General features: G+C 45.5%; 1 protein-coding gene across 1 annotated transcript; it reads right to left on the bottom strand.

Annotated features, from left to right (window-relative positions):
• Positions 1-6,164: 6,164 nt before the first annotated feature.
• On the bottom strand, positions 6,165-11,528 carry LOC134416019 (corepressor interacting with RBPJ 1-like). Its single transcript, XM_063152149.1, has 7 exons — positions 11,465-11,528; positions 10,916-10,987; positions 10,541-10,678; positions 9,822-9,874; positions 9,141-9,224; positions 8,826-8,918; positions 6,165-7,443 (listed from the first exon to the last, which is right to left on the bottom strand). Exons 2-7 carry the CDS (start codon positions 10,983-10,985, stop codon positions 7,393-7,395), a joined length of 489 nt encoding a protein of 162 aa, XP_063008219.1. The 5' UTR covers positions 10,986-10,987; positions 11,465-11,528; the 3' UTR covers positions 6,165-7,392.
• Between the last annotated feature and the right edge of the window lie 224 nt (positions 11,529-11,752).

The following is an 11,752-nucleotide window of genomic DNA, read 5'->3' as shown; positions in this document are numbered from 1 at the left end:
ATGAAACTCCTGACTGTCCCCACCTACTGTGCTATGGTCCATGGCACTGGGCACACACAGCAGGCCAACAGATTGTTTCTGGCTAAAGCCAACCCAAATGATCCATTGCAGGTGGCTCACAAACCATAAATCTGCACTAATGGTGGTGTGAAACAAGCTCTCATGAAACTTGGGTAGTGTGAACATCAGGTCCTCATTGGTAGCTGTTTGACTCCACAGCTCTGTTCCTCCTGGGCTGCACTACTTGCTAGTGTAGAAAAACAAACAAAAAAATCTTGATGAGACCCTCTGATCTTTTTTTAGCACCTCCTGGGAGCTCGTCCTGTGTCTTAATTCTTTAAGGAGAATGAAACATTAACCATCAGCACGTCATCATTAACAAGCAGAAGTGAACTGAACAAGAATTATTTTAAATCCTCAAACTTTCTTTCAGAAGGCTTTTAGTATCAGCTCAGAGCATCACTGTGGCCCCATTGCTGACAGTGTTGTGCTGTCCAAAGGACACTGTCACACCCAGAAAGAAGCAGTCCTAGACTTGCTACACTTGCTAATAAGTAATGGCAGCAGCTCAGCCACACTGCCCAGCTTCCAGGGGCTGGCACTCCTTAGAGCCACTGCTCTCCTGAGGGAGCTGTGCAGCCCTGCCCCTGTGGCTTCTAGAGGTGAGCCTGGCCACGGGCTGTGCCAGCCAGAAAGGATGTGCAGGCAGGGGCTGAGGTTCCTCACCCACAGCAGCTCAGAGTTCAGGCACCTGTCATGCCATGGGGAATTGGAGTAAGTTCTGAGGGAAATACCTGTCTGCTGACACTGCACTGTTTATACATTTTAACACAGAACCTTGGAGAATTAAATCACAGCTGTGGAATATAAACCAATTTATTTGTACTTGTTGTCTGTAATTAAAGGTCTTCTGAAATATAATCTGTCTATATCTAGCCAAACACAACAGCTGTTCCACTGCCCTACTGTGTATGTATCAAAGCAGGAAGGCACGAGTGCTAAAGGCACTTGATCTAAACAAAAAACCTCCATCCTCTCTCTACAGGTACACATGCAACTGCCCACCTTCTATCTTGCCACCTCTACAATCAGATCTCAAGATATAAGGTGATAAATAACCATTTATTTAACCAGGATTAAGCAATTGCAAAGGTCTGAAGTTCTCTGAAGCTACATGGTCTGCAGATACAACCTTGAATCGAAGTCTTCATCAACATGAACGTGCTTCTGAGCACGTCCTGCATGAACCAGCATCACCACAAAAGGAGATGACAGGAGAGACAAAATGGGTGTTTTGTCTCCAGATACTTTTGAGTCACTCTGTTGATTCCATACCTGATCTTGTGTACTGGAACACTTCAATATCAGCAGATGGCCCCAGATGGCTCAGAGCTCCCTGTGCTAAGCAACGTATATACAAAGCATGCATGTGTTTTTAACAAAAGGGAACCATGTTTCCCCACATGAGGTATTACTGAAGCATGAATTGCATTGCTTAGCACACTCTGCACATCAGACAGATGAGTGGTTTCAAAAGGGAACAGGGGCTTAGTAAACCACAGTGCTCTAGACACAGCCTATAGCACACAGTTACTCCTTGCCTGAAGCTGTGGACAAGCAAATCTGTGTTGTTGCTTACACCACTTCCCCCAGACAATACTATAGGCCTCTCCCAGAAGGAAAACTACAGTTTGACTGAATGGCTCTGATAGTGAGCCATTTGACTCGGATATTTGACTCTGATATTCCTGTGTCCTGCTGCACCTCCCTGCTAAAGGATATGGCACTGGAGGGAGTTTTGCCCAAAAAGCCTTCTTACAAGAGCTGGACTGCATCAGTCACAGCCCTCCTGGTGTGCCCTGCAATAGAGGAAGGGCTATCAGGCCTCCCTCAGTTCCACCCACCTGCGCCAGGCAGAGACATCATAATTTCAGTGCCTGCCTTTCCCTGGTACTGCTGTCTGTGTGAGGGCTGCTGGCACAAGGGACCTCTTGTTCCCTCTGCATGGTCAGACAAGCCATGTCTCAGGCTGGCTTACATCAGAGAGATGCTCTGCTGGCCCTGAGTGCTGGGTCTTGGGCCCAGGTCTCCCCATGACTACCAGGTATTTTCTGTGCATTTCCTGCACAAAGATATTCTCAGACAAAGGGAAAAATCCTTACAGATGAGATCTTAAAAAACACAACAGAAAGGTGAGAAAGACACCTGCAAGGACACACTGTATACACTGTCACTGGACACTTTGTAATATTATAAATTTTTAGGGTCCTGGCTAGGTTTATCCCATATAGCATTTTACCTCTATATTTTAGCCACAGACAGATGTTGCCTTTACCAAATAAATGTAATGTAACCCAGGAGCAGAGACACCAAAGTGAGGAAAAGAGCTTCTGTGTTTTTGACATCAGAGTACCTGCTCTCAGGATGTAATTACTATTAAATCTGGTTAGTGTTCACAATGCTGTGTCCTCAGAGCCCTCTATCAGGTCACAGTCCATCTGCAGTACTTTTCCAACCTGATTCTTTCCAGTGTCAAGTGGCTTAAAGCAAAAGATTGCACTTAATTTGGCCTGAAGACTGTTTAAATAACCAGATGAGTTATGAAGCAGTGACACTGAAATATTTCTTACATTGGAGAGTTTTCTTTCTACATTCTGGCACTGGTATTCAGGAGAGGGAGAAGAGCAGAGTGCAGTTTCTGGAGAACTCAGCAGCCCCAGATAGGGTGATGCACATTCCAGGCCCCTGCTGGCTCTCAGCAACCTGCTCCCGTTGAATTCAGCTACTGAGAAGTTAAAGGATTCCTTCTGCCTTTGGCACACAGGCACCAGCAGAAGAGACTATTGTCTGTCCTCAGCACAGCCAAGGGCAAGAAAGGAACAAAGACTCCATTAAATTCATAGGACAGCAGTAACACATGTTCCCCATAAACAACCATAATTAGGAATTTGCGAGCTAATTATAGGGTTTCAGAATAAGAAAGTGCAAAGCCAATGTCCAAAGGTAAAAAAAAAAAAAGGTTTCTGTGACATTCCAGCTGGCCAGCATTGCCACCTACCGGCAGATATTCCAGCACCGACCAACCAGGGAACAGGCAGCAGCTCGGGACAAATTCCTCACTCCCACACCACTGTTCTGTCACCCCAGAGCAGCTCACGAGTGGGGAGCAAAGTGAACAGCAGAGATGTTGGCCCTGGTGCTCAGTGCCCGAGAGGAAGATGGCAGCAGCTGCCACCATGGACACGGTGCCTCTCAGGCTGAGTGGGGATGATGCTCCTCAGGCTGCCCCAAAGGGCTCTCAGGGGCTTCCTCAGACCCCTCAGCACTGTGTCCTGCTGTCCCTCAGAACTACACCACTCACACTCCTGAAGCACAACTTAACACTGAAGTTGAACAGGCAGGGAGAAAAAATACCTGTTGCCAACAGGCAAATAAATCTCACTCTCTGCACTGGGCAGTAATTTTGATGATTAATTTTGTCCAGAGATGAAACTAGTTAGATGGGTGCTTGCCAATAATTTTAAGAAGCAGGTCCTCAAAAACTCATCCTACAGCTTGAAATATAATCAAGTGCAAACTGGTTATATTCAGTTTCTCAAGTGTGCCCAGGACCTCATTCCTTCAGGAAAACCCACTATGACATAAAATCCAGCCATACCACAGAGTCCTCAAATGACAGTGGAGGTGCCAGCCTTGAGTGTTGAACCAGAACTTTGGAAACTTGTTTCTAAATACACACAGCAAATCCTATGAGGAGGGTGTTGAACACATGAAAGGACATCAGAGCTCCACCAGCCACCAAGGCCCTTGCCCACACCAGGAAAGGCTCAGCAGGTGACCCCAGGGCCAGTCACTTGAGCCTCCCTGACCTCTGCTCTTCCCAGCATGTAGAGCTCACTCAGTTTTTCCTGCTGCAGAGGATGACTGTGAATGATAATTCCTGCAGCATGAAACCCCAAGGACATCCCAACAGCACAACCTGCCCAAGTTTAACCACACTGAGCTGTTACCAAAATGGCAGGCCCTGCTCAGCTCTGCAGGATGAGACACTTGAGCTCCATGGAGCCATGCACTTCCAAGTCAAAGTGGCATTTATCAATATTGCCTCAGCTTTTCAGCTCTGCTACGTTTTTGTGTGGGCAAAAGAGTGAAGTTCAAGCCAACTCTAGAGGAAATGAGTAACAAAGGATTGCACTGCCCACATGAACTGGCTGGGACAGAACGAACAGTGCCAAGGAAGATGGGCATGGCAGCAGCAGCTCAGAGAATGTATCCTTTATCTCCTTCCCCTGACAGTGACTTCTGCTTCTGAAAATTCTGCTGCCAAAAAAATTCAGTTGAGTTCTGCACGATCCTCAGAATGGAAAGTGGTGCAGAACACAGAAGGCGAGTGTGACAGGGAAGACTGCCACACACACACACACACAAAAGGCAGGTTTCACATCTAAAAGCTTTCTATTATTCAGCATTTTAGGAAGAACCTCAGCTTGCCCAGCTAGGTAAGCTTCTGCAGCCCCTGCCTCATCACCTGACCTCTGCCCACTCCACAACTTCTGACAGCAGCCATCTCCCTCCAGCCCTGCTCACCTTTTCCACTGCTCTCTGTTCCAGCTTCACCCTTGCCCACGACATGCACTTCTTGGTAGACCTGGCAGCAAGTCTCTCTATCAGCCATGTGTGTTACCAGGTTAACATCCCACAGTAAGCTGCCTCACATTTCCCTCATGCAAATTTCTCAACTTGATTTTCAGCACACTCTTGCTGTTGTAAGCTTCTCACCTGGTGGTGCACCTGCCACAACAGGGATTGCAGCAGTATAAAGAAGCCAAGCTCTAGTGAAAGGGTCAGTGAAATGAACTTTTTCCCCAAGGGTGCAAGGCTGTAAGGGCCTGTGCTCACTAGGGAGGGCTGGAATCTGTTGGCCTTTTCCCAACAGCAGATACTCAGTGCCATGAAGATGCACAGGGTCTCACTGCTTGTGAAGAAAGACGGAGAAGGGAAGGATGCAACATGACTCAAGCCTCTTCAGAAACCAGAGAATTTACATGGAGATGGGTAGAACAGAAAAGGAGGCTTACAAAAGCAGCAACTGCTGGAAGTTTCAGAGAGCACTTGTAACTGAATGGGCAGGAGAAAATAAAGCAGAATCACTGACACAGAGTTTAAGCAGCTTGGCTTTGTAGAAGAAATGATAGCTTAGAAGTAAATGCTGGCACAGAAATATTTTAAAGCATCACCAAAGCATACCCAGCATGTCAAGAAAAATAAACAGAAGATTTCTCTGTCCTGAACACACACCACAAAAAGGTTTTGTAAGAAGAAATAGTTTGACTCATTTTTGTACCATGAGAGACAACTACAAAAACCCAAAAGAAAGAAGAGTCCACATCATATTACTAAAGGCCCTTTGCCTTTTCCCTACTAACACAGAAGAGGAGTTTTTATGATCTTGATCAAAGCAACAAAAAGCAAATTATTTAAACTAAGTATGAGCATTCCAACCAATGCAGTTCTTTACAACTGTGATCTCTGGGTTTCCCATTGCTATTTTCTTTCCATTTTCCAAATTTCTACTCCCTACTCCGCACCAAGTTTTCTAAAATTACACTGTCTTTACATAAAATATAACCTAGGGATGGGTGGGATGGGGGAAGGATGCTGTCTTCTGAGAGTGTGTTTGGTATTAACCTTGTTATGCAAAGTCCACAGACAAAAGCTGCTTATCTGGGCAAGATGCTTTGACATCACTAGCTAAAAAATATCAAAGTAGCACAAATCAAAGCATAATCCTCATGATAAATAAAAGGGGTTTTCTTATTTGGTAGGTTTCCCCTGCCCAGTGATATTTCAGAACAGTACTTTCAAAAAACCCCTTTTGATTGCTGGATTAAAAGTCAAGGAAACTCCATTTCTTACCTGTGTTTTTGCAAGTTTTATGTTCATAAGGATGTATGGAGTTTCTCTGCTGGATCAGGGCTTTAGTCTCTAAAGAGCTACATCTCTGCAACAACTACAAAATGCTTCACAACAAAAGAAAAGTAGGGAAAGGAGAGGATTTTAGCATCTTCAGAAGGCTTCACATATCAAAACAATTATAAAACTATCCCTTAAGCAATGGTACAAATCTTCAGGTTCACTTGAAAACACCGTAGCAGACACAGACACAGTTTTCCATTTGCTCTTTAATGATCTCCCCCCTCTGACTGCTGTACACTTAATGTTTTTGTCAAGGTCAACTCCCCTTGAGTCCTTCCTTCAGGCATTCCCAAACCACAGCTCCTGAGGAGCACCTGCTTCCAGTGATTCCAGTGAACTCCCACAGCAGGGCCATGTACAGAGGGACCTGCTGGGTAACCAAGACTCAAGGTGTGGAAGGAAGAGGGCAGGCACTGAGCTAATTACCACAGCTGGCACACCCACGAGCCGTGCTGGGCTCCTGCTGCCTGTGCAGACCTGTTCATCTCCCAGTGGGCTGCCAGCAGACCCGTGGAGTCACTGTCACTGCCTGCCTCAACACCCTGCCACAGCTCCTTCTCCATCAGACTGTGGCACGTGCCTCGCTGCACTGCAAAGAGAGCAAGATTCGATACAGGCTCACAGGATCAGAACTGCAGGCCACAACTCCAGAGCTTTCAGCCTAGGAAATGCAACTCCAGATTTGGGGGGGTAAATTATCTATTATGAACTGAACAACTGATTCAGATAAACAAACAAAACCAGAGATCTTTCCTGCTTCTACTTTAGGATAAAAATAATTTGCTACCATTATTGCTCTAGAGTATTTTGCTGTTACACTTTCTAATGAGAGAGCAATAAAACTGTCCAGAGAAATACCATATCTCGAATTCTGAAAGAAAATAACATATTAGTGAATGAACTTTCAAAAAAAAATCATTTATGTAAAAGGATGTTCTATTTACAAAGGTCAGTTTGCTCTTTATGAGATGCATAACCACTACCAGAAAAAAATATACATGAAAGAAACACCTCATCTTTCAAATACACATTTACAAATACTCTGCTTAAGCTACTAGAAAAATTAAGACATTTGAAATTAAGAGTGCATTCTGCATGCAGTTAAGATAGAAATTACATTGCTGGACTTCAGTGTGTCACTTCTTATCACTGTGAACAACACACACTTGGGCTCTTCTAAAACACCACAGCCTGGCTATTACCTTAGGATCTCAGAGGGAGGACATGGATCTCCATGAACAAGTTATCAGCTACTCTGTGTTTTGCCATTAAGAAAGGACATCCCAATTTTCTTCCCAGTAGGAGGGCCTGGTCTTGTCCAACTTGGTGTCCTTTTCCCTGAGTTTCTCTTTAGTGTCCTGCTAGGATGATGGCTGGCTGGGCACATCTGGCAGTCCTTGGTGAGGGCTCCTCCTGTTACAAGGCAGAGTTCAGGAACTCCAGGAGCTGGGCACGGTTCCGGTCTCTCTGTCGAGCAGACAAGCAGAGGCACTGCTTGAACAGAGCTGTACTCAGGAGCAAGGCCACAGTTCCCTGTTTTCTGTGGGTTTCCAGCATCCCAAAGCCAGTGCCATTGACACAGCTGGGTCCAACCAGCTACCAGTGGGTGCCCAGGGGAAGTGCCAGGCAATGGGGACACAAGCTGTCACTATTCCATGAGACACTTCCCAAGCGGCTCCCTACGGAGGCTCCACTGGGCTGTCATGATGCAGCTCCCAGCCTGCCCAGGAGGGAACTCACAAGCACAACAGAGGCTCCTCTCTGGTGGCTGAGGCAACTTGCACTGTACTCCCAGCAAGTCCTGAGCTTTGGGAAGTATCCTTTTATCCCTGTGCATAAACAGCAGCTTATGCAGCATAACAGAACCCTGAATTTGGGTTCCCTCTTCCCAAAAAGAAATGGCCCAACCAGTCAATTCCAGAGCTTTTTATAAAATAATTATTGAATCTTTAAATATTGTAAAGAATGGATGTTGTTCAATTCAGCAAGACCACAGGCCCAAATCAAAAAAAGGACCACCATCAAATATTTGACATTGAATACTGTAACCAGCAGACTTCTGGAACAAAACTAGCAAACATTCAGCATAATTTAACACACCCTTTGGTGTCACAGAGAGAAGATAATGTGTTTTCAGTCCAATTTAACTCAGAATGCTCAGGACTGCTTTGGTAGCTGTAGAATGAACTACTAGGGCTTGAACCTGAATCTGCCAAGCTGGATACCTCGAGGAAGTAACACTTCCTGACCAGCACCAGAGCGCTCTGCAGGTCACCCTGAGGTGTTGGAGAGTGAAGGTATTTAAGGGCTGAGTCCACACACCCACAGCAATAGCACACAACACAACTCATGGTTATTTATTTCCCTAGGTATCTCAGTAAAAACATTTGACTGCTCTAAGAAAATGCAGGAGGATGTGCAGTAATACAACTGGGATTTTTAAAATTCCTCTCTAAATAAAGGCTAGTCTTGCATGTGTTAGAAAAACACAGTGAAGTAGCAATTACCACAACTGATCACAAGAGACTGAAAGAAGATGAGTACAATTACACCAGTGTAAGAGAAAGCTACAAATTGCCTAATGATTAGAGGCTGAAATTCTAAGAACCTGCACAAGCATCCTTTGGTTTATCTGCTCATGACTGAGTATTCCAAGCCCCTTCATAACATAAAACCTGCCAAAAGAGTGAATTCAAATTTCTCAGAGGCCATCACAGCCACATTAAAAGCTACCCTCACTTTACAACTCTTAACTGCAAGACCCACTCTTCTACAAAAATTACTACTAGAAAAGATATTTAAAGATCCAGTATTTTTTCTCAGGGACATTTAGACTAATTAACTCTTACCTCTATATCTTCCTTAGTCTTCTTTATTTTCATCTTAATTTTCTTTCCGGTTATCATGCTGTAGTTTTCATTCTTCTTTTTGTTTTTGAAGAACTGAAATGAGATCACATGTTAAAAAGACATAAGCTTTGTTCTGTACAAATCTTATGTAAAATTGCAGACAATAATCTTTTACACTTCCTTACTGTCCACAACAACAGAGAGAGGTTTCTACTGGTGGATGACCAAGCTGGTGATCCTATAAACATTTTTATGACAGGATGGATTAAGTATGTAGGTGAGAAATAAAACAACTTCACACTCAGACCACCATACCTTGGAAAGCTGGATAGGGCCTGTTTTCTCTTTCCTTTTCTTCTTTTCTTTCTTTTTCTTCATTTTGTTCTCCTTTTTCCTTTTCTACAAGAAGAAGATATGCTCTTATGCTTACAGACTAACAAGGGCAAAACCCCCCAAACCCACCAGGACCTCCCAAGGCCACTCAAGTCAAGACAGACACTGCTGCTTGCCCTTACCACTGCTGGACAAGCAGTAGAAAGTAATGCACCAGGAGCTAGCAACCCTTGGGACTCTGAGCAAGAGTCACAAAAGGTCTGATTCCCCGTTCTCTCTCTTTTAAAGTAACCCAAATATATAAAATCACTGAAAATTGAATAGAAAAATTACAACAGCAAGAATTTATCACTCACCAACTATAAATAATTTCTTCTGGCAAATTCTATAAAGTTATCAAGATTCCCCACTTCTCTTTTTTTCAGAGACTACTCTTAACTCCAGCTGGACCAGCAATGATTAACAAAAGTAACTTTTAAATTATTTCTCTTTTTGTCTAAAGTGAAGCGCCCATTTTTCAGTTCAGCTACCACAACCCTAAAAGCATGATTTAGATTTACACAGCCACAGACTAAAGCCTTGTCTTACACGACATTTAAGGTTATTGAAATATAAAGAACTGTTTTGTTTGTTAACTACTTATTTCTCTTTGTAAACTTTTACCTTTTTGTTGTGTTTTTCTTTTTTCTTCTTCTTTGACTTAGACTTAGGAGAATCTAAAATTAAAGAAAAAAATTAATAACAAAATCAAACACTCAGTTTAGCATTGTTAAAAAGGCATTTGTTTTACAGATAAGACAGAGAAATGTGAAACCAATGAAGAAAGTGCTTTAGTTCAGCTATATGTATCGACACAGGTTGAACTAACCCAGTGAAAGAGAACACATTAAGTTACTGCCACTTACTGGGCTAACATGGAAGCTGAAAATACCTGATTTACTAATTCTGCAGATGTGTCAGCTTCACCTAAGTCCTCAAAGTTAAATGCTTGAAATGTTAAGACCAAAGGAGGACTAAAGTCAAACCCACAACTCTGGTCTAGATAGACTGGTGAAGTAAAAAAAGATCTGTGTTTTGAAAATGCAGCAAACTGAGGGGCTTAAATATATGTAGCATATTTTTACCAAGTAACATTTATTTGAATGGCAGTTTGTCTTTAGAAGGAATTCAAATTAACATAAGAACATTGCAAACTGTGTGTGAAGTAGCACCTTTACATACAATAGGAAAGGGTTATGAGAGAAACACCCTGAACAAGCAGCATTGGAATTCTGCACTATCACTTTGTGGTGGTCTCACCACTTCTAAAACTTTAAGCTTTAAAGGCTCTCAGGAGTGCTATCAGAATTGGAAAACACCATGTGCGTGAGGAGGTAGCTTACCTCTACTACTACTGGAAGAAGATGACCTTGATGAAGAGCGTGATGAGGAGGAAGAAGTGGATGTACTGCTAGAAGATGATGTGGATGAAACAGATGAGGATCTGCTTCTGCTGCGCTTTCGTTTCCTTTTTTCTTTTCCTTAGGACAACACAAGGCAACAGTGAGCAAGCCTGCTAATGACTGTGGCCTACTGAAATGACTCTCAGCAGAATTTAAACACAATAAATCCCTGTTTTGACGGGTTGGTTGTGTTTTTCCCTGCTCTTCCAGTGTGCCATGGTCTACGGGCATCACCAAGCAAGCAAACCCAGTAAGTGACACAGAGGGTGACACACAACCCAACACCAGAGAACAGCAACAGATCACAGCACCTACCTCGGGCCTTCAGCCCTTCTTCTGAGGTTGCACACAGCGTCCTGCTTTTCTCATCCTTCCTGTTATCCATATCTAGTCAGAAGCAAAAGGACATTCAGTAATATCATTTCCAAAAGGCTTTGGCGGCGGGGGGTAAATTCAGAAGCAGAGGAATCGTGCCAGCACGCCTGATGGCAGCGCCATGGAAGCACAGGGTGGGACAGCTTGGAAGGAACCACAGAGGGTTCCTGGTCCCACCTCCCCGCTCCAGCAGGGCCATCCCAGGGCACACGGCACAGGAGCACATCCCCCTCCATGACACCGCACCCCACTGCGGGGGAAAGCACGTTCATGCCCTTGCACCAGGAACCGGAGGCCAGACCCGGCTCGGGTGCCGCTGCCGCAGACGCCAGGGGGGTTTTACCCACACCTACGTGTGGGGCTGTCGCTGGATCACGGATCCCGCCCACGGCCCTCGGCGGCCGCACCCCGACCCGACCCGACCCGGCCCGGCCCGGCCCGGCCCGGCCCGGCCCACCCTTCCCCGGCCGCCCCCGGGCCCCGACCCACCCGTGCTGCGGCCGCCGCCGCCCCGGCTCCGCCGCCCCTGGGCCGGCGCCGCCCACGGCCCCGGAAGGACTGGGGCTGCCCGCCGCCGCTTCCTGCCCGCCCTCCGTCACGGCAGCCGCGGGCACAGGGAGCGAGCACGGCCCCGCTCCGCCGCTTCCTGCCCGCCCTCCCTCACGGGCACCGATCGCGGCCCCCGCTCCGCCTGCCTGGGCTCTGCCCTGCCCAGCGTCCCCTTCCCGCTGCACAGCACCGCGTTCCCAAGCGCGCCGCAGTCGTGGGATTCTAGAA

Source organism: Melospiza melodia, chromosome 3 (assembly GCF_035770615.1).
Source record: "Melospiza melodia melodia isolate bMelMel2 chromosome 3, bMelMel2.pri, whole genome shotgun sequence".
NCBI lineage: Eukaryota > Metazoa > Chordata > Aves > Passeriformes > Passerellidae > Melospiza > Melospiza melodia.
The sequence above is the reverse complement of the archived record's forward strand: the minus strand, read 5'-3'. Positions and strand labels throughout refer to the sequence as shown.

What these genes read in the sequence shown, in the direction of transcription:
- LOC134416019 (XM_063152149.1), bottom strand. Translation starts at nt 10,985, where the DNA reads ATGGATAACAGGAAGGATGAGAAAAGCAGGACGCTGTGTGCAACCTCA. An exon ending in AGAAGGGCTGAAGGCCCGAG is followed by an intron (nt 10,679 to 10,915) that starts GTAGGTGCTGTG and finishes TGTTGTCCTAAG; the next exon opens with GAAAAGAAAAAAGGAAACGA. An exon ending in AGACTAAGGAAGATATAGAG is followed by an intron (nt 7,444 to 8,825) that starts GTAAGAGTTAAT and finishes TCTGCTCGACAG; the next exon opens with AGAGACCGGAACCGTGCCCA.